Source organism: Argopecten irradians, chromosome 2 (assembly GCF_041381155.1).
Source record: "Argopecten irradians isolate NY chromosome 2, Ai_NY, whole genome shotgun sequence".
Lineage (NCBI taxonomy): Eukaryota > Metazoa > Mollusca > Bivalvia > Pectinida > Pectinidae > Argopecten > Argopecten irradians.
In genome coordinates this window covers 3,734,706-3,759,051 of record NC_091135.1, presented here as the reverse complement: position 1 = coordinate 3,759,051, position 24,346 = coordinate 3,734,706, and the positions used below count along the sequence as shown (strand labels likewise).

The following is a 24,346-nucleotide window of genomic DNA, read 5'->3' as shown; positions in this document are numbered from 1 at the left end:
TCAAGATGGGGAGTGGTATCACTCAAGATGGGGAGTGGTATCACTCAAGATGGGGAGTGGTATCACTCAAGAGGAGTGTATCACTTTTGATATCACTAGGGGAGTGGTATCACTCAAGATGGGGAGTGGTATCACTCAAGAGCGTGTGATATCACTTTTGAGGGGGAGTGGTATCACTCAAGATGGGGAGTGGTATCACTCAAGAGCGTGTGATATCACTTTTGAGGGGGAGTGGTATCACTCAAGATGGGGAGTGGTATCACTCAAGATGGGAGTGGTATCACTCAAGATGGGGAGTGGTATCACTCAAGAGCGTGTGATATCACTTTTGAGGGGGAGTGGTATCACTCAAGGTGGGGAGTGGTATCACTCAAGATGGGGAGTGGTATCACTCAAGATGGGGAGTGGTATCACTCAAGATGGGGAGTGGTATCACTCAAGATGGGGAGTGGTATCACTCAAGAGCGTGTGATATCACTTTTGAGGGGGAGTGGTATCACTCAAGTGATGGGGAGTGGTATCACTCAAGATGGGGAGTGGTATCACTCAAGATGGGAGTGGTATCACTCAAGAGCGTGTGATATCACTTTTGAGGGGGAGTGTGGTATCACTCAAGATGGGAGGTGGTATCACTCAAGAGCGTGTGATATCACTTTTGAGGGGGAGTGGTATCACTCAAGATGGGGGAGTGGTATCACTCAAGATGGGGAGTGGTATCACTCAAGAGCGTGTGATATCACTTTTGAGGGGGAGTGGTATCACTCAAGAGCGTGTGATATCACTTTTGAGGGGGAGTGGTATCACTCAAGATGGGGAGTGGTATCACTCAAGAGCGTGTGATATCACTTTTGAGGGGGAGTGGTATCACTCAAGATGGGGAGTGGTATCACTCAAGATGGGGAGTGGTATCACTTTTGAGGGGAAGTGGTATCACTGGAGAGCGTGTGATATCACTTTTGAGGGGGAGTGGTATCACTGGAGAGCATGTGATATCACTTTTGAGGGGAGTGGTATCACTGGAGAGCGTGTGATATCACTTTTGAGGGGGAGTGGTATCACTCAAGATGGGGAGTGGTATCACTCAAGATGGGGAGTTGTATCACTTTTGAGGGGAAGTGGTATCACTGGAGAGCGTGTGATATCACTTTTGAGGGGAGTGGTATCACTGGAGAGCGTGTGATATCACTTTTGAGGGGAGTGGTATCACTGGAGAGCATGTGATATCACTTTTGAGGGGAGTGGTATCACTGGAGAGCATGTGATATCACTTTTGAGGGGGAGTGGTATCACTGGAGAGCATGTGATATCACTTTTGAGGGGAGTGGTATCACAGGAGAGCGTGTGATATCACTTTTGAGGGGAGTGGTATCACAGGAGAGCGTGTGATATCACTTTTGAGGGGAGTGGTATCACTGGAGAGCATGTGATATCACTTTTGAGGGGAGTGGTATCACTGGAGAGCGTGTGATATCACTTTTGAGGGGAGTGGTATCACACTGGAGAGAGCATGTGATATCACTTTTGAGGGGGAGTGGTATCACTGGAGAGCATGTGATATCACTTGTGAGGGGGAGTGGTATCACTGGAGAGCATGTGATATCACTTTTAGGGAGTGGTATCACTGGAGAGCATGTGATATCACTTTTGAGGGGGTGGTATCACTGGAGAGCGTGTGATATCACTTTTGAGGGGGAGTGGTATCACTCCAGAGCGTGTGATATCACTTTTGAGGGGGAGTGGTATCACTCCAGAGCGTGTGATATCACTTTTGAGGGGAGTGGTATCATTCCAGAGCGTGTGATATCACTTTTAAGGGGAGTGGTATCACTCGACAGAGTTTGATATCAGCCGGGCTGATATCAACTTGTGGGAATTTTGGACATATCGTCTTTAGGGTGATATCAGTGGTAGATAGGATAAATTTTGATACACAGATAATGATGCCACACCAAGGATTGTGTATCTTATCACTTACAAATATTTTGATTTAAGATTTTTTTAAACTGATAATGTGACAACACTCAATATCGGAAATTGATATCTTCTCTCAGAAATTGATGTTTTCTCTCAGAAATGGATGTCTTCGTTTTCTCAGAAATCGATATCTTCTCTCAAAAATTGATATCTTCTCTCAAAAATTGATATTTCTCTCAGAAATTGATATCTTCTCTCAGAAATTGATATCTTCTCTCAGAAATTGATATCTTCTCTCAGAAGTTGATATCTTCTCTCAGAAATTGATATCTTCTCTCAGAAATTGTTGTCTTCTCTCAGAAATTGATATCTTCTCTCAAAAATATTTCTCTATGAAATTTATATAATCTCTAAAGAAATTGATATCTTCTATAAGAAAATCAATATCACCTCTAAGAAATCAATACTTAATTTGTATACTGTCAACATGGAAATTTAGAGGGTGAATTTTACACTTATTTGAATAGTTTCTCCTAAGTGTAATATCTTCTGAAGCTGTTGCTAAAAGAACGAAGGTATATACCTATCGTGAAAATAACACCAATGCAAAAAAGTTTATGCTTGCAAATCGCGACATTAAGCACTCATGAAAGTATCCATGTTTTACAGTACTGTAGACGGATACTGTCAGTAGATATTAATTGATATAATGTCTTCTGTTTGTATAAGCATAATATCAATTTCAAGGGTTTGGCAATACTAATACTGTCGTCCTCCGGGAACATTCTGTGTTTGCCTAGCTATTACAGAGTTATCTGCCCTTGAGTATGATCACTACATCATCTAAGACATCTTTTACTATAGTAATGACAGATAGCCATTGATTGAAGTTATTTTTTTATGATTTTAAACAATCATAAACACATCATAGAGATGCTACAGAAGCTAAATGGAGCAAAACATACCAATATCCAAAAATGTTTCTTAATTGAAAATATGGTCTAAAGTGATAAACGACTGTGCATGATCACAAAATGGGTATATAATAAGTTGTAAGTGGAACTGCTCTCTTGTTTTCCTTGTCTCACCCAAAACTTCAATAACTGCAGAGACTAAAAAATAACCATTTTCAGATGGTTCCAAAATGAAGATAGATTTGAAATTCAAAGGACAAGTCTAGGCAAAATATTCTCAGGTTCAAGTGAATTTCAAGTTTTTGAACTGAATAGACTATTTTAAATATTTTCATGTAAATTTGACTTGAAAAATTTCACATCAATTTGACCTGGCAGTGATCTGAATTTGGCTGAAGAGATTTTGCCTGTATAAAACTTTTGAAGAAATTTTACAAAACAAGTTCTACTAACAATGACAAGGATGGTCAAGAGTGATTTGATGATCAAACACTATAGGGGCAAACACATTATTTCATATAAAGGCAAATCTGGAATGTTTATTGTCGAGTTGAATCATGATCTACTTCGTAGATGGTCACTTTCTCTCTGTGTCATATCTGTCACCGGTAAAGCACTCTTAGAATCCAGGCAGGCTGTCACTTTTTCAAAATGGAAAAGATGTCCACGCGCTGATCTTGAATACTTAGCATAAAATAACCAGCCGATGCAGATGAAAGAGAATGAGATGAGAACGAGGATTCCGAATACTTCCGGCTCCGGGGCTACGATCACCATCAGGAACTTTAACATGTCAGCACACTGATTTAGGGAACTTTGTACCCCGTTAACAATGCCGCGTTCACGTTCAGCGACAGCTTCCAGGAAAAGTTGTGTGATGGTTAGATCAGCTATCCAAAGTCCTAAAGGAAAGAATTTGATATTGTAACATTAATTAGAAGTCTCGGTAACAGAACTAGACTTTGTTATGATAACCAAAAAAACCTAACCTGACGTCTAAGTTATTTTGTTTATACCCCGGTAGAGTAACAGTCAGCAGGCTTGATGGATGGACAGACACAGAGAAAAAACCTTTCAGCACTATATTTTGTAATTAAATTAAGACTGTCATAGTGAAAGGCTGGGGTTAAAGTTTAAACCGAAATGTTTAAAGCTGGATCATCAGTCTCTACACAAAGTTTCGCTAGGATTCAGCTGAATCATTAATGGATATATTCCTGGTCAATCAGTAACCAAAGTAGCTATAAATAATTCATAACCATATACTATGATATATTTACAGTTTGCACTGACATGGACTCAATAACCAAGCTTTCTAGTATTATCATTATCAGTGTATAATGATAGTACAACACACGCGGCGATTCTATTGTTACGTGAATAGTCGATGGCGTAGCAACGTGAGGTCATGACCCCACTTTTGGTGGGTATATATGAATGACTCGATTCAAATCAGCTGTTCAATCGAATTCGTCGACGATGACGGGAGAATATAGATATGTTTATTTTGTTGAGGTTATGAGGGTATAATTATAATGCAGCCCGTGTAAATTTTATGTAACCTGGCTTCGCCTATCATTATACCCTCATAACCTCAACAAAATAAACATCTATTATATATATAATTGGCTGACGTTAGAATCCCAACTGAGTATACACATGTACTTACCAAAGCGAGCAGCTATGATCCCTCCCATTAACAGAGAGATGGAGATGTACGACTCTGGCCCTTCACTTTCTCCACTGTCCGTCTCATTACATATAGCACTCTCATTGGCTAGAATAAAGTCAGTGTAATTATATCCTAAATCAGTTTCATTACCAATGAAAACAATAGTTTCATTGACAATACCGATATTGCTGCTATTTTCACATTTGGTGGAGATAATTGTCTCCACTTTTGGAACTCTTGACCTAAAAAGAGGATCAAAAGGGCTCCCCGGGGCCCAAACAGCAGCCACACATAATGTAAGGACAAAAATCTCTGCTAAAAATCCAAACAATCCTGTCCTTTCCAGACCAATTCGTTTCCGGATGTGAGGATATACAACCGTGCCTAGAATTCCTACGATAGCACCAGCTGCCATCAAAAATCCCAAAATAGATTCCGACACCCCCTGGGATATAGCATAACCTGAAGCAGAGAAATAAAACTGATCAGAAATCCATCCTGAAATACAATAACTTTTTCAAGCTTATGGCATAACATCAGAAAGAATATTTATAAATTGGAGCTGAACAATACTATTGGTTTCAAGGGGTTTTATATAGATCACCAATCTTCTTCAAAGCTCAATAAAAACATCATCCAATCCATTTAACTATTACTTCCACCTTATACATCAGTAGAAGTTAGATGGCCATTTATTTGATTTTGATCTACCAATAAAATGGAGAATTAAATGGCACAATATCTATCTGCTACACATCAATGTCCTTGCCTTTATAAAATAATCAACTTATAATTTATCAAACTTTAGAAATATAAATATTTATTAATGATGACTATGCTAGAAATGGCAACCATTTTGATAAGCAATAGTAATACATAAAATTATTCAAATTTTGATGGATCAGAGACCATGTTAGTGGTCTCGTTAATGACCTCGTTAATGACCTTGATAATGGTCTTGTTATGGAACTTACCGCTGGTGATGTTATCAAATCCTAAGACAGTCATGTACAACATGGATAACCCGAGTCCAGCAAAGGCCACATCATATTTCATATAGGTGCTCCAGCCTCGATACAAAATTATAAAACTTTTGAAAAATTTCCCGAGACAACCATAACAGTTGTCTTGACAACTTGAGTCGTCTGCTTTCTCATCTTCAGACAAAGTTTTGATAGCCCTCTCTGTTTTAAGACTGGTCTCATCTAGATCAAGAGTCTGTTTGTTGTGTTGGTCATGGTCTTCAGCCACAGTAATTTGGTCTTCATTCATCAATGGAGATTCTTTATCCAATGGTTCCTCAATTGACTTACCATCTAAAACAATTAATATTAAATCAACATCAGAACATTTTTGTTAAAGATGCTCCACCGCCGACACAGCGATTTTTTTTATCCCGTTTGGCCCCGCACATCCATTTTGACCGTGTTTGACCCCGTCCCTCTGGTCCATGGGGGTCAATGAGGACCAATATGGATATCTTAGAATGCTATCTTTCAGGCTAATAATTCTAACCAAGTTTGACTCATTTCCTATTACAAATAACCAAATAATGCTCAAAAAATGTGTTTTCCCTATATAACCTTTGTATTTTACTGCTCTGAGTACAAGCACCTCCTCATACACTAACTACTTTGAGTGCAGGCATCGCCTCATACACTAACTACTCTGAGTGCAGGCATCTCCTCATACACTAACTACTCTGAGTGCAGGCATCTCCTCATACACTAACTACTCTGAGTGCAGGCATCTCCTCATACACTAACTACTCTGAGTGCAGGCACCTCCTCATACACTAACTACTCTGAGTGCAGGCATCTCCTCATACACTAACTACTCTGAGTGCAGGCATCTCCTCATACACTAACTACTCTGAGTGCAGGCACTCCTCATACACTAACTACTCTGAGTGCAGGCACCTCCTCATACACTAACTACTCTGAGTGCAGGCACCTCCTCATACACTAACTACTCTGAGTGCAGGCAGAGTGCAGGCACTCCTCATACACTAACTACTCTGAGTGCAGGCATCTCCTCATACACTAACTACTCTGAGTGCAGGCACCTCCTCATACACTAACTATTCTGAGTGCAGGCATCTCCTCATACACTAACTACTCTGAGTGCAGGCATCTCCTCATACACTAACTACTCTGAGTGCAGGCACCTCCTCATACACTAACTACTCTGAGTGCAGGCACCTCCTCATACACTAACTACTCTGAGTGCAGGCATCCTCCTCATACACTAACTACTCTGAGTGCAGGCACCTCCTCATACACTAACTACTCTGAGTGCAGGCATCTCCTCATACACTAACTACTCTGAGTGCAGGCATCTCCTCATACACTAACTACTCTGAGTGCAGGCATTCTCCTCATACACTAACTACTCTGAGTGCAGGCATCTCCTCATACACTAACTACTCTGAGTGCAGGCACCTCCTCATACACTAACTACTCTGAGTGCAGGCATCTCCTCATACACTAACTACTCTGAGTGCAGGCACCTCCTCATACACTAACTACTCTGAGTGCAGGCATCTCCTCATACACTAACTACTCTGAGTGCAGGCATCTCCTCATACACTAACTACTCTGAGTGACACTCCTATACACTAACTATCTGAGTGCAGGCATCTCCTCATACACTAACTACTCTGAGTGCAGGCATCTCCTCATACACTAACTACTCTGAGTGCAGGCACCTCCTCATACACTAACTACTCTGAGTGCAGGCATCTCCTCATACACTAACTACTCTGAGTGCAGGCACCTCCTCATACACTAACTACTCTGAGTGCAGGCATCTCCTCATACACTAACTACTCTGAGTGCAGGCACCTCCTCATACACTAACTACTCTGAGTGCAGGCATCTCCTCATACACTAACTACTCTGAGTGCAGGCATCTCCTCATACACTAACTACTCTGAGTGCAGGCATCTCCTCATACACTAACTACTCTGAGTGCAGGCATCTCCTCATACACTAACTACTCTGAGTGCAGGCATCTCCTCATACACTAACTACTCTGAGTGCAGGCATCTCCTCATCACACTAACTACTACTCTGAGTGCAGGCATCTCCTCATACACTAACTACTCTGAGTGCAGGCACCTCCTCATACACTAACTACTCTGAGTGCAGGCATCTCCTCATACACTAACTACTCTGAGTGCAGGCACCTCCTCATACACTAACTACTCTGAGTGCAGGCATCTCCTCATACACTAACTACTCTGAGTGCAGGCACCTCCTCATACACTAACTACTCTGAGTGCAGGCACCTCCTCATACACTAACTACTCTGAGTGCAGGCATCTCCTCATACACTACACTAACTACTCTGAGTGCAGGCATCTCCTCATACACTAACTACTCTGAGTGCAGGCATCTCCTCATACACTAACTACTCTGAGTGCAGGCACTCCTCATACACTAACTACTCTGAGTGCAGGCACCTCCTCATACACTAACTACTCTGAGTGCAGGCATCTCCTCATACACTAACTACTCTGAGTGCAGGCATCTCCTCATACACTAACTACTCTGAGTGCAGGCATCTCCTCATACACTAACTACTCTGAGTGCAGGCATCTCCTCATACACTAACTACTCTGAGTGCAGGCATCTCCTCATACACTAACTACTCTGAGTGCAGGCATCTCCTCATACACTAACTACTCTGAGTGCAGGCACTCCTCATACACTAACTACTCTGAGTGCAGGCATCTCCTCATACACTAACTACTCTGAGTGCAGGCATCTCCTCATACACTAACTACTCTGAGTGCAGGCATCTCCTCATACACTAACTACTCTGAGTGCAGGCATCTCCTCATACACTAACTACTCTGAGTGCAGGCACCTCCTCATACACTAACTACTCTGAGTGCAGGCATCTCCTCATACACTAACTACTCTGAGTGCAGGCATCTCCTCATACACTAACTATTCTGAGTGCAGGCATCTCCTCATACACTAACTACTCTGAGTGCAGGCACCTCCTCATACACTAACTACTCTGAGTGCAGGCACCTCCTCATACACTAACTACTCTGAGTGCAGGCACCTCCTCATACACTAACTACTCTGAGTGCAGGCACCTCCTCATACACAACTAACGAGAGCTCGGCACCTCCTCATACACTAACTATTCTTGAGTGCATGGCACCATACACTAACTCATACACTAACTACTCTGAGTGCAGGCATCTCCTCATACACTAACTACTCTGAGTGCAGGCACCTCCTCATACACTAACTACTCTGAGTGCAGGCATCTCCTCATACACTAACTACTCTGAGTGCAGGCATCTCCTCATACACTAACTACTCTGAGTGCAGGCATCTCCTCATACACTAACTACTCTGAGTGCAGGCACCTCCTCATACACTAACTACTCTGAGTGCAGGCACCTCCTCATACACTAACTACTCTGAGTGCAGGCATCTCCTCATACACTAACTACTCTGAGTGCAGGCACCTCCTCATACACTAACTACTCTGAGTGCAGGCATCTCCTCATACACTAAACTACTCTCTGAGTGCAGGCACCTCCTCATACACTAACTACTCTGAGTGCAGGCATCTCCTCATACACTAACTACTCTGAGTGCAGGCATCTCCTCATACACTAACTACTCTGAGTGCAGGCATCTCCTCATACACTAACTACTCTGAGTGCAGGCATCTCCTCATACACTAACTACTCTGAGTGCAGGCATCTCCTCATACACTAACTACTCTGAGTGCAGGCATCTCCTCATACACTAACTACTCTGAGTGCAGGCACCTCCTCATACACTAACTACTCTGAGTGCAGGCACCTCCTCATACACTAACTACTCTGAGTGCAGGCACCTCCTCATACACTAACTACTCTGAGTGCAGGCATCTCCTCATACACTAACTACTCTGAGTGCAGGCACCTCCTCATACACTAACTACTCTGAGTGCAGGCACCTCCTCATACACTAACTACTCTGAGTGCAGGCATCTCCTCATACACTAACTACTCTGAGTGCAGGCACCTCCTCATATACACTAACTACTCTGAGTGCAGGCATCTCCTCATACACTAACTACTCTGAGTGCAGGCATCTCCTCATACACTAACTACTCTGAGTGCAGGCACTCCTCATACACTAACTACTCTGAGTGCAGGCATCTCCTCATACACTAACTACTCTGAGTGCAGGCACCTCCTCATACACTAACTACTCTGAGTGCAGGCATCTCCTCATACACTAACTACTCTGAGTGCAGGCATCTCCTCATACACTAACTACTCTGAGTGCAGGCATCTCCTCATACACTAACTACTCTGAGTGCAGGCACATCTCCTCATACACTAACTACTCTGAGTGCAGGCACCTCCTCATACACTAACTACTCTGAGTGCAGGCACCTCCTCATACACTAACTACTCTGAGTGCAGGCACCTCCTCATACACTAACTACTCTGAGTGCAGGCATCTCCTATACACTAACTACTCTGAGTGCAGGCACCTCCTCATACACTAACTACTCTGAGTGCAGGCACCTCCTCATACACTAACTACTCTGAGTGCAGGCACCTCCTCATACACTAACTACTCTGAGTGCAGGCATCTCCTCATACACTAACTACTCTGAGTGCAGGCATCTCCTCATACACTAACTACTCTGAGTGCAGGCACCTCCTCATACACTAACTACTCTGAGTGCAGGCATCACTAACCTCTGAGTGCACACTATACACTAACTCTCTGAGTGCAGGCATCCTCCTCATACACTAACTACTCTGAGTGCAGGCATCTCCTCATACACTAACTACTCTGAGTGCAGGCACCTCCTCATACACTAACTACTCTGAGTGCAGGCACCTCCTCATACACTAACTACTCTGAGTGCAGGCACCTCCTCATACACTAACTACTCTGAGTGCAGGCATCTCCTCATACACTAACTACTCTGAGTGCAGGCACCTCCTCATACACTAACTACTCTGAGTGCAGGCACCTCCTCATACACTAACTACTCTGAGTGCAGGCATCCTCCTCATACACTAACTACTCTGAGTGCAGGCACCTCCTCCTCATACACACTAACTACTCTGAGTGCAGGCACCTCCTCATACACTAACTATTCTGAGTGCAGGCACTCCTCATACACTAACTACTCTGAGTGCAGGCACCTCCTCATACACTAACTACTCTGAGTGCAGGCACCTCCTCATACACTAACTACTCTGAGTGCAGGCATCTCCTCATACACTAACTACTCTGAGTGCAGGCACCTCCTCATACACTAACTACTCTGAGTGCAGGCACCTCCTCATACACTAACTACTCTGAGTGCAGGCACCTCCTCATACACTAACTACTCTGAGTGCAGGCACCTCCTCATACACTAACTACTCTGAGTGCAGGCACCTCCTCATACACTAACTACTCTGAGTGCAGGCATCTCCTCATACACTAACTACTCTGAGTGCAGGCACCTCCTCATACACTAACTACTCTGAGTGCAGGCATCTCCTCATACACTAACTACTCTGAGTGCAGGCATCTCCTCATACACTAACTACTCTGAGTGCAGGCACCTCCTCATACACTAACTACTCTGAGTGCAGGCACCTCCTCATACACTAACTACTCTGAGTGCAGGCACCTCCTCATACACTAACTACTCTGAGTGCAGGCACCTCCTCATACACTAACTACTCTGAGTGCAGGCATCTCCTCATACACTAACTACTCTGAGTGCAGGCACCTCCTCATACACTAACTACTCTGAGTGCAGGCACCTCCTCATACACTAACTACTCTGAGTGCAGGCATCTCCTCATACACTAACTACTCTGAGTGCAGGCACCTCCTCATACACTAACTACTCTGAGTGCAGGCATCTCCCTCATACACTAACTACTCTGAGTGCAGGCATCTCCTCATACACTAACTACTCTGAGTGCAGGCATCTCCTCATACACTAACTACTCTGAGTGCAGGCACCTCCTCATACACTAACTACTCTGAGTGCAGGCACCTCCTCATACACTAACTACTCTGAGTGCAGGCACCTCCTCATACACTAACTACTCTGAGTGCAGGCATCTCCTCATACACTAACTACTCTGAGTGCAGGCACCTCCTCATACACTAACTACTCTGAGTGCAGGCACCTCCTCATACACTAACTACTCTGAGTGCAGGCATCCTCCTCATACACTAACTACTCTGAGTGCAGGCATCTCCTCATACACTAACTACTCTGAGTGCAGGCATCTCCTCATCATACACTAACTAACTCTGAGTGCAGGCACCTCCTCATACACTAACTACTCTGAGTGCAGGCATCTCCTCATACACTAACTACTCTGAGTGCAGGCACCTCCTCATACACTAACTACTCTGAGTGCAGGCACCTCCTCATACACTAACTACTCTGAGTGCAGGCATCTCCTCATACACTAACTACTCTGAGTGCAGGCATCTCCTCATACACTAACTACTCTGAGTGCAGGCATCTCCTCATACACTAACTACTCTGAGTGCAGGCACCTCCTCATACACTAACTACTCTGAGTGCAGGCATCTCCTCATACACTAACTACTCTGAGTGCAGGCACCTCCTCATACACTAACTACTCTGAGTGCAGGCACCTCCTCATACACTAACTACTCTGAGTGCAGGCATCTCCTCATACACTAACTACTCTGAGTGCAGGCACTCCTCATACACTAACTACTCTGAGTGCAGGCATCTCCTCATACACTAACTACTCTGAGTGCAGGCATCTCCTCATACACTAACTACTCTGAGTGCAGGCACCTCCTCATACACTAACTACTCTGAGTGCAGGCATCCTCCTCATACACTAACTACTCTGAGTGCAGGCACCTCCTCATACACTAACTACTCTGAGTGCAGGCACCCCTCCTCATACACTAACTACTCTGAGTGCAGGCACCTCCTCATACACTAACTACTCTGAGTGCAGGCACCTCCTCATACACTAACTACTCTGAGTGCAGGCACCTCCTCATACACTAACTACTCTGAGTGCAGGCACCTCCTCATACACTAACTACTCTGAGTGCAGGCACCTCCTCATACACTAACTACTCTGAGTGCAGGCACCTCCTCATACACTAACTACTCTGAGTGCAGGCACCTCCTCATACACTAACTACTCTGAGTGCAGGCACCTCCTCATACACTAACTACTCTGAGTGCAGGCATCTCCTCATACACTAACTACTCTGAGTGCAGGCATCTCCTCATACACTAACTACTCTGAGTGCAGGCACCTCCTCATACACTAACTACTCTGAGTGCAGGCATCTCCTCATACACTAACTACTCTGAGTGCAGGCACCTCCTCATACACTAACTACTCTGAGTGCAGGCACCTCCTCATACACTAACTACTCTGAGTGCAGGCATCCTCCTATACTCTGAGTGCAGGCACTCCTCATACACTAACTACTCTGAGTGCAGGCACCTCCTCATACACTAACTACTCTGAGTGCAGGCACCTCCTCATACACTAACTACTCTGAGTGCAGGCATCTCCTCATACACTAACTACTCTGAGTGCAGGCACCTCCTCATACACTAACTACTCTGAGTGCAGGCATCTCCTCATACACTAACTACTCTGAGTGCAGGCACCTCCTCATACACTAACTACTCTGAGTGCAGGCACCTCCTCATACACTAACTACTCTGAGTGCAGGCATCTCCTCATACACTAACTACTCTGAGTGCAGGCATCTCCTCATACACTAACTACTCTGAGTGCAGGCATCTCCTCATACACTAACTACTCTGAGTGCAGGCATCTCCTCATACACTAACTACTCTGAGTGCAGGCACCTCCTCATACACTAACTACTCTGAGTGCAGGCACCTCCTCATACACTAACTACTCTGAGTGCAGGCACCTCCTCATACACTAACTACTCTGAGTGCAGGCATCTCCTCATACACTAACTACTCTGAGTGCAGGCACCTCCTCATACACTAACTACTCTGAGTGCAGGCACCTCCTCATACACTAACTACTCTGAGTGCAGGCACCTCCTCATACACTAACTACCCACCTTTTTATTTTACTGCTGTGAGTACAGGCACCTCCTCATACACTAACTACTCTGAGTGCAGGCACCTCCTCATACACTAACTACTCTGAGTGCAGGCACCTCCTCATACACTAACTACTCTGAGTGCAGGCACCTCCTCATACACTAACTACTCTGAGTGCAGGCATCTCCTCATACACTAACTACTCTGAGTGCAGGCACCTCCTCATACACTAACTACTCTGAGTGCAGGCATCTCCTCATACACTAACTACTCTGAGTGCAGGCACCTCCTCATACACTAACTACTCTGAGTGCAGGCATCTCCTCATACACTAACTACTCTGAGTGCAGGCATCTCCTCATACACTAACTAACTCTGAGTGCAGGCACCTCCTCACTCATCTAGCTAGACTCCTCATACACTAACTACTCTGAGTGCAGGCATCTCCTCATACACTAACTACTCTGAGTGCAGGCACCTCCTCATACACTAACTACTTCTGAGTGCAGGCACCTCCTCATACACTAACTACTCTGAGTGCAGGCACCTCCTCATACACTAACTACTCTGAGTGCAGGCACCTCCTCATACACTAACTACTCTGAGTGCAGGCACCTCCTCATACACTAGGCACTAACTACTCTGAGTGCAGGCACCTCCTCATACACTAACTACTCTGAGTGCAGGCACCTCCTCATACACTAACTACTCTGAGTGCAGGCACCTCCTATACCTCATAGTGCAGGCTAACTACTCTGAGTGCAGGCATCTCCTCATACACTAACTACTCTGAGTGCAGGCACCTCCTCATACACTAACTACTCTGAGTGCAGGCACCTCCTCATACACTAACTACTCTCTGAGTGCAGGCACCTCCTCATACACTAACTACTCTGAGTGCAGGCACCTCCTCATACACTAACTACTCTGAGTGCAGGCATCTCCTCATACACTAACTACTCTGAGTGCAGGCATCTCCTCATACACTAACTACTCTGAGTGCAGGCACCTCCTCATACACTAACTACTCTGAGTGCAGGCACCTCCTCATACACTAACTACTCTGAGTGCAGGCATCTCCTCATACACTAACTACTCTGAGTGCAGGCACCTCCTCATACACTAACTACTCTGAGTGCAGGCACTCCTCATACACTAACTACTCTGAGTGCAGGCATCTCCTCATACACTAACTACCCACCTTTTTATTTTACTGAGTGCAGGCATCTCCTCATACACTAACTACTCTGAGTGCAGGCACCTCCTCATACACTAACTACTCTGAGTGCAGGCATCTCCTCATACACTAACTACTCTGAGTGCAGGCATCTCCTCATACACTAACTACTCTGAGTGCAGGCATCTCCTCATACACTAACTACTCTGAGTGCAGGCACCTCCTCATACACTAACTACTCTGAGTGCAGGCACCTCCTCATACACTAACTACTCTGAGTGCAGGCACCTCCTCATACACTAACTACTCTGAGTGCAGGCATCTCCTCATACACTAACTACTCTGAGTGCAGGCACCTCCTCATACACAACTAACTACTCTGAGTGCAGGCACCTCCTCATACACTAACTACTCTGAGTGCAGGCACCTCCTCATACACTAACTACTCTGAGTGCAGGCATCTCCTCATACACTAACTACTCTGAGTGCAGGCACCTCCTCATACACTAACTACTCTGAGTGCAGGCCACCTCCTCATACACTAACTACTCTGAGTGCAGGCACCTCCTCATACACTAACTACTCTGAGTGCAGGCATCCTCCTCATACACTAACTACTCTGAGTGCAGGCACCTCCTCATACACTAACTACTCTGAGTGCAGGCATCTCCTCATACACTAACTACTCTGAGTGCAGGCACCTCCTCATACACTAACTACTCTGAGTGCAGGCACCTCCTCATACACTAACTACTCTGAGTACAGGCATCCTCCTCATACACTAACTACTCTGAGTGCAGGCATCTCCTCATACACTAACTACTCTGAGTGCAGGCATCTCCTCATACACTAACTACTCTGAGTGCAGGCATCTCCTCATACACTAACTACTCTGAGTGCAGGCACCTCCTCATACACTAACTACTCTGAGTACAGGCATCTCCTCATACACTAACTACTCTGAGTGCAGGCATCTCCTCATACACTAACTACTCTGAGTGCAGGCACCTCCTCATACACTAACTACTCTGAGTGCAGGCACCTCCTCATACACTAACTACTCTGAGTGCAGGCACCTCCTCATACACTAACTACTCTGAGTGCAGGCATCTCCTCATACACTAACTACTCTGAGTGCAGGCACCTCCTCATACACTAACTACTCTGTGCAGGCATCTCCTCATACACTAACTACTCTGAGTGCAGGCATCTCCTCATACACTAACTACTCTGAGTGCAGGCATCTCCTCATACACTAACTACTCTGAGTGCAGGCACCTCCTCATACACTAACTACTCTGAGTGCAGGCATCTCCTCATACACTAACTACTCTGAGTGCAGGCACCTCCTCCTCATACACTAACTACTCTGAGTGCAGGCATCTCCTCATACACTAACTACTCTGAGTGCAGGCATCTCCTCATACACTAACTACTCTGAGTGCAGGCATCTCCTCATACACTAACTACTCTGAGTGCAGGCATCGCATTTCTCCTCATACACTAACTACTCTGAGTGCAGGCACCTCCTCATACACTAACTACTCTGAGTGCAGGCATCTCCTCATACACTAACTACTCTGAGTGCAGGCATCTCCTCATACACTAACTACTCTGAGTGCAGGCATCTCCTCATACACTAACTACTCTGAGTGCAGGCATCTCCTCATACACTAACTACTCTGAGTACAGGCACCTCCTCATACACTAACTACTCTGAGTGCAGGCATCTCCTCATACACTAACTACTCTGAGTACAGGCATCTCCTCATACACTAACTATTCTGAGTGCAGGCAAGGTAAAAGAGAGTGTATGATTAGACAATAACTTGTTACTGTTGTATCAAGGTAAAGAGAGTGTATGATTAGACAATAACTTGTTACTCTTGTATCAAGGAGGTAAAGAGAGTGTATATGATTAGACAATAACTTGTTACTCTTTGTATCAAGGAGGTAAAGAGAGTGTATGATTAGACAATAACTTGTTACTCTTGTATCAAGAGGTAAAGAGAGTGTATGATTAGACAATAACTTGTTACTCTTGTATCAAGGAGGTAAAGAGAGTGTATGATTAGACAATAACTTGTTACTCTTGTATCAAGGAGGTAAAGAGAGTGTATGATTAGACAATAACTTGTTACTGTTGTATCAAGGAGGTAAAAGAGAGTGTATGATTAGACAATAACTTGTTACTCTTGTATCAAGGTGGTAAAGAGTGTGTATGATTAGACAATAACTTGTTACTCTTGTAATCAAGGAGGTAAAGAGAGTGTATGATTAGACAATAACTTGTTACTCTTGTATCAAGGAGGTAAAGAGAGTGTATGATTAGACAATAACTTGTTACTCTTGTATCAAGGAGGTAAAGAGAGTGTATGATTAGACAATAACTTGTTACTCTTGTATCAAGGAGGTAAAGAGAGTGTATGATTAGACAATAACTTGTTACTGTTGTATCAAGGAGGTAAAAGAGAGTGTATGATTAGACAATAACTTGTTTACTCTTGTATCAAGGAGGTAAAGAGAGTGTATGATTAGACAATAACTTGTTACTCTTGTATCAAGGAGGTAAAGAGAGTGTATGATTAGACAATAACTTGTTACTCTTGTATCAAGGAGGTAAAGAGAGTGTATGATTAGACAATAACTTGTTACTCTTGTATCAAGGAGAGGTAAAGGTTAGAGAGTAAAGATAGATGATTAGACAATAACTTGTTACTCTTGTATCAAGGAAGGTAAAGAGAGTGTATGATTAGACAATAACTTGTTACTCTTGTATCAAGGAGGTAAAGAGAGTGTATGATTAGACAATAACTTGTTACTCTTGTATCAAGGAGGTAAAGAGAGTGTATGATTAGACAATAACTTGTTACTCTTTGTATCAAGGAGGTAAAGAGAGTGTATATTAGACAATAACTTGTTACTCTTGTATCAAGAGTAAAGAGAGTGTATGATTAGACAATAACTTGTTACTCTTGTATCAAGGAGGTAAAGAGAGTGTATGATTAGACAATAACTTGTTACTCTTGTATCAAGGAGGTAAAGAGAGTGTATGATTAGACAATAACTTGTTACTCTTGTATCAAGGAGGTAAAGAGAGTGTATGATTAGACAATAACTTGTTACTCTTGTATCAAGGAGGTAAAGAGAGTGTATGATTAGACAATAACTTGTTACTGTTGTATCAAGGAGGTAAAGAGAGTGTATGATTAGACAATAACTTGTTACTCTTGTATCAAGGAGGTAAAGAGAGTGTATGATTAGACAATAACTTGTTACTCTTGTATCAAGGAGGTAAAGAGAGTGTATGATTAGACAATAACTTGTTACTCTTGTATCAAGGAGGTAAAGAGAGTGTATGATTAGACAATAACTTGTTACTCTTGTATCAAGGAGGTAAAGAGAGTGTATGATTAGACAATAACTTGTTACTCTTGTATCAAGGAGGTAAAGAGAGTGTATGATTAGACAATAACTTGTTACTCTTGTATCAAGGAGAGTGTATGATTAGACAATAACTTGTTACTGTTGTATCAAGGAGGTAAAGAGAGTGTATGATTAGACAATAACTTGTTACTCTTGTATCAAGGTAAAGAGAGTGTATGATTAGACAATAACTTGTTACTCTTGTATCAAGGAGAGAGTGTATGATTAGACAATAACTTGTTACTCTTGTATCAAGGAGGTAAAGAGAGTGTATGATTAGACAATAACTTGTTACTCTTGTATCAAGGAGGTAAAGAGAGTGTATGATTAGACAATAACTTGTTACTCTTGTATCAAGGAGGTAAAGAGAGTGTATGATTAGACAATAACTTGTTACTCTTGTATCAAGGAGGTAAAGAGAGTGTATGATTAGACAATAACTTGTTACTCTTGTATCAAGGAGGTAAAGAGAGTGTATGATTAGACAATAACTTGTTACTCTTGTATCAAGGAGGTAAAGAGAGTGTATGATTAGACAATAACTTGTTACTCTTGTATCAAGGAGGTAAAGAGAGTGTATGATTAGACAATAACTTGTTACTCTTGTATCAAGGAGGTAAAGAGAGTGTATGATTAGACAATAACTTGTTACTCTTGTATCAAGGAGGTAAAGAGAGTGTATGATTAGACAATAACTTGTTACTCTTGTATCAAGGAGGTAAAGAGAGTGTATGATTAGACAATAACTTGTTACTCTTGTATCAAGGAGGTAAAGAGAGTGTATCAAGTGATGTAGACAATAACTTGTTACTCTTGTATCAAGGAGGTAAAGAGAGTGTATGATTAGACAATAACTTGTTACTGTTGTATCAAGGAGGTAAAGAGAGTGTATGATTAGACAATAACTTGTTACTGTTGTATCAAGGAGGTAAAGAGAGTGTATGATTAGACAATAACTTGTTACTCTTGTATCAAGGAGGTAAAGAGAGTGTATGATTAGACAATAACTTGTTACTCTTGTATCAAGGTAAAGAGAGTGTATGATTAGACAATAACTTGTTACTCTTGTATCAAGGAGGTAAAGAGAGTGTATGATTAGACAATAACTTGTTACTCTTGTATCAAGGAGGTAAAGAGAGTGTATGATTAGACAATAACTTGTTACTCTTGTATCAAGGAGTAAAGAGAGTGTATGATTAGACAATAACTTGTTACTCTTGTATCAAGGAGGTAAAGAGAGTGTATGATTAGACAATAACTTGTTACTCTTGTATCAAGGTAAAGAGAGTGTATGATTAGACAATAACTTGTTACTCTTGTATCAAGGAGGTAAAGAGAGTGTATGATTAGACAATAACTTGTTACTCTTGTATCAAGGAGGTAAAGAGAGTGTATGATTAGACAATAACTTGTTACTCTTGTATCAAGGAGGTAAAGAGAGTGTATGATTAGACAATAACTTGTTACTCTTGTATCAAGGAGGTAAAGAGAGTGTATGATTAGACAATAACTTGTTACTCTTGTATCAAGGAGGTAAAGAGAGTGTATGATTAGACAATAACTTGTTACTCTTGTATCAAGGAGGTAAAGAGAGTGTATGATTAGACAATAACTTGTTACTCTTGTATCAAGGAGGTAAAGAGAGTGTATGATTAGACAATAACTTGTTACTCTTGTATCAAGGAGGTAAAGAGAGTGTATGATTAGACAATAACTTGTTACTCTTGTATCAAGGAGGTAAAGAGAGTGTATGATTAGACAATAACTTGTTACTCTTGTATCAAGGAGGTAAAGAGAGTGTATGATTAGACAATAACTTGTTACTCTTGTATCAAGGAGGTAAAGAGAGTGTATGATTAGACAATAACTTGTTACTCTTGTATCAAGGAGGTAAAGAGAGTGTATGATTAGACAATAACTTGTTACTCTTGTATCAAGGAGTAAAGAGAGTGTATGATTAGACAATAACTTGTTACTCTTGTATCAAGGAGGTAAAGAGAGTGTATGATTAGACAATAACTTGTTACTCTTGTATCAAGGAGGTAAAGAGAGTGTATGATTAGACAATAACTTGTTACTCTTGTATCAAGGAGGTAAAGAGAGTGTATGATTAGACAATAACTTGTTACTCTTGTATCAAGGAGGTAAAGAGAGTGTATGATTAGACAATAACTTGTTACTCTTGTATCAAGGAGGTAAAGAGAGTGTATGATTAGACAATAACTTGTTACTCTTGTATCAAGGAGGTAAAGAGAGTGTATGATTAGACAATAACTTGTTACTCTTGTATCAAGGAGGTAAAGAGAGTGTATGATTAGACAATAACTTGTTACTCTTGTATCAAGGTAGGTAAAGAGAGTGTATGATTAGACAATAACTTGTTACTCTTGTATCAAGGAGGTAAAGAGAGTGTATGATTAGACAATAACTTGTTACTCTTGTATCAAGGAGGTAAAGAGAGTGTATGATTAGACAATAACTTGTTACTCTTGTATCAAGGAGGTAAAGAGAGTGTATGATTAGACAATAACTTGTTACTCTTGTATCAAGGAGGTAAAGAGAGTGTATGATTAGACAATAACTTGTTACTCTTGTATCAAGGAGGTAAAGAGAGTGTATGATTAGACAATAACTTGTTACTCTTGTATCAAGGAGGTAAAGAGAGTGTATGATTAGACAATAACTTGTTACTCTTGTATCAAGGAGGTAAAGAGAGTGTATGATTAGACAATAACTTGTTACTCTTGTATCAAGGAGGTAAAGAGAGTGTATGATTAGACAATAACTTGTTACTCTTGTATCAAGGAGGTAAAGAGAGTGTATGATTAGACAATAACTTGTTACTCTTGTATCAAGGAGGTAAAGAGAGTGTATGATTAGACAATAACTTGTTACTCTTGTATCAAGGAGGTAAAGAGAGTGTATGATTAGACAATAACTTGTTACTCTTGTATCAAGGAGGTAAAGAGAGTGTATGATTAGACAATAACTTGTTACTCTTGTATCAAGGAGGTAAAGAGAGTGTATGATTAGACAATAACTTGTTACTCTTGTATCAAGGAGGTAAAGAGAGTGTATGATTAGACAATAACTTGTTACTCTTGTATCAAGGAGGTAAAGAGAGTGTATGATTAGACAATAACTTGTTACTCTTGTATCAAGGTAAAGAGAGTGTATGATTAGACAATAACTTGTTACTCTTGTATCAAGGAGGTAAAGAGAGTGTATGATTAGACAATAACTTGTTACTCTTGTATCAAGGAGGTAAAGAGAGTGTATGATTAGACAATAACTTGTTACTCTTGTATCAAGGTAAAGAGAGTGTATGATTAGACAATAACTTGTTACTCTTGTATCAAGGAGGTAAAGAGAGTGTATGATTAGACAATAACTTGTTACTCTTGTATCAAGGAGGTAAAGAGAGTGTATGATTAGACAATAACTTGTTACTCTTGTATCAAGGAGGTAAAGAGAGTGTATGATTAGACAATAACTTGTTACTCTTGTATCAAGGAGGTAAAGAGAGTGTATGATTAGACAATAACTTGTTACTCTTGTATCAAGGAGGTAAAGAGAGTGTATGATTAGACAATAACTTGTTACTCTTGTATCAAGGAGGTAAAGAGAGTGTATGATTAGACAATAACTTGTTACTCTTGTATCCAAGGAGGTAAAGAGAGTGTATGATTAGACAATAACTTGTTACTCTTGTATCAAGGAGGTAAAGAGAGTGTATGATTAGACAATAACTTGTTACTCTTGTATCAAGGAGGTAAAGAGAGTGTATGATTAGACAATAACTTGTTACTCTTGTATCAAGGAGGTAAAGAGAGTGTATGATTAGACAATAACTTGTTACTCTTGTATCAAGGAGGTAAAGAGAGTGTATGATTAGACAATAACTTGTTACTCTTGTATCAAGGAGGTAAAGAGAGTGTATGATTAGACAATAACTTGTTACTCTTGTATCAAGGAGGTAAAGAGAGTGTATGATTAGACAATAACTTGTTACTCTTGTATCAAGGAGGTAAAGAGAGTGTATGATTAGACAATAACTTGTTACTCTTGTATCAAGGAGGTAAAGAGAGTGTATGATTAGACAATAACTTGTTACTCTTGTATCAAGGAGGTAAAGAGAGTGTATGATTAGACAATAACTTGTTACTCTTGTATCAAGGAGGTAAAGAGAGTGTATGATTAGACAATAACTTGTTACTCATGTATCAAGGAGGTAAAGAGAGTGTATGATTAGACAATAACTTGTTACTCTTGTATCAAGGAGGTAAAGAGAGTGTATGATTAGACAATAACTTGTTACTCTTGTATCAAGGGTAAAGAGAGTGTATGATTAGACAATAACTTGTTACTCTTGTATCAAGGAGGTAAAGAGAGTGTATGATTAGACAATAACTTGTTACTCTTGTATCAAGGAGGTAAAGAGAGTGTATGATTAGAGACAATAACTTGTTACTCTTGTATCAAGGAGGTAAAGAGAGTGTATGATTAGACAATAACTTGTTACTCTTGTATCAAGGAGGTAAAGAGAGTGTATGATTAGACAATAACTTGTTACTCTTGTATCAAGGAGGTAAAGAGAGTGTATGATTAGACAATAACTTGTTACTCTTGTATCAAGGAGGTAAAGAGAGTGTATGATTAGACAATAACTTGTTACTCTTGTATCAAGGAGGTAAAGAGAGTGTATGATTAGACAATAACTTGTTACTCTTGTATCAAGGAGGTAAAGAGAGTGTATGATTAGACAATAACTTGTTACTCTTGTATCAAGGAGGTAAAGAGAGTGTATGATTAGACAATAACTTGTTACTCTTGTATCAAGGAGGTAAAGAGAGTGTATGATTAGACAATAACTTGTTACTCTTGTATCAAGGAGGTAAAGAGAGTGTATGATTAGACAATAACTTGTTACTCTTGTATCAAGGAGGTAAAGAGAGTGTATGATTAGACAATAACTTGTTACTCTTGTATCAAGGAGGTAAAGAGAGAGTATGATTAGACAATAACTTGTTACTTAGTATCAAGGTAAAGAGAGTGTATGATTAGACAATAACTTGTTATCTTGTATCAAGGAGGTAAAGAGAGTGTATGATTAGACAATAACTTGTTACTCTTGTATCAAGGAAGTAAAGAGAGTGTATGATTAGACAATAACTTGTTACTCTTGTATCAAGGAGGTAAAGAGAGTGTATGATTAGACAATAACTTGTTACTCATGTATCAAGGAGGTAAAGAGAGTGTATGATTAGACAATAACTTGTTACTCTTGTATCAAGGAGGTAAAGAGAGTGTATGATGATTAGACAATAACTTGTTACTCTTGTATCAAGGAGGTAAAGAGAGTGTATGATTAGACAATAACTTGTTACTCTTGTATCAAGGAGGTAAAGAGAGTGTATGATTAGACAATAACTTGTTACTCTTGTATCAAGGAGGTAAAGAGAGTGTATGATTAGACAATAACTTGTTACTCTTGTATCAAGGAGGTAAAGAGAGTGTATGATTAGACAATAACTTGTTACTCTTGTATCAAGGAGGTAAAGAGAGTGTATGATTAGACAATAACTTGTTACTCTTGTATCAAGGAGGTAAAGAGAGTGTATGATTAGACAATAACTTGTTACTCTTGTATCAAGGAGGTAAAGAGAGTGTATGATTAGACAATAACTTGTTACTCTTGTATCAAGGAGGTAAAGAGAGTGTATGATTAGACAATAACTTGTTACTCTTGTATCAAGAAGAGTGTATGATCAAGGTATTGTAAAGGTAAAGAGAGTGTATGATTAGACAATAACTTGTTACTCTTGTATCAAGGAGGTAAAGAGAGTGTATGATTAGACAATAACTTGTTACTCTTGTATCAAGGAGGTAAAGAGAGTGTATGATTAGACAATAACTTGTTACTCTTGTATCAAGGAGGTAAAGAGAGTGTATGATTAGACAATAACTTGTTACTCTTGTATCAAGGAGGTAAAGAGAGTGTATGATTAGACAATAACTTGTTACTCTTGTATCAAGGAGGTAAAGAGAGTGTATGATTAGACAATAACTTGTTACTCTTGTATCAAGGAGGTAAAGAGAGTGTATGATTAGACAATAACTTGTTACTCTTGTATCAAGGAGGTAAAGAGAGTGTATGATTAGACAATA

General features: G+C 41.2%; 1 protein-coding gene across 1 annotated transcript; it reads right to left on the bottom strand.

The window, feature by feature from the left end:
• Positions 1-1,192: 1,192 nt before the first annotated feature.
• LOC138314171 (ferroportin-like) lies at positions 1,193-6,057 on the bottom strand. The gene is made up of 3 exons (XM_069254359.1): positions 5,475-6,057; positions 4,498-4,962; positions 1,193-3,730 (listed from the first exon to the last, which is right to left on the bottom strand). The coding sequence occupies exons 1-3, from the start codon at positions 5,770-5,772 to the stop codon at positions 3,384-3,386; spliced, it is 1,110 nt and encodes a 369-aa protein (XP_069110460.1). The 5' UTR covers positions 5,773-6,057; the 3' UTR covers positions 1,193-3,383.
• Positions 6,058-24,346: the final 18,289 nt, after the last annotated feature.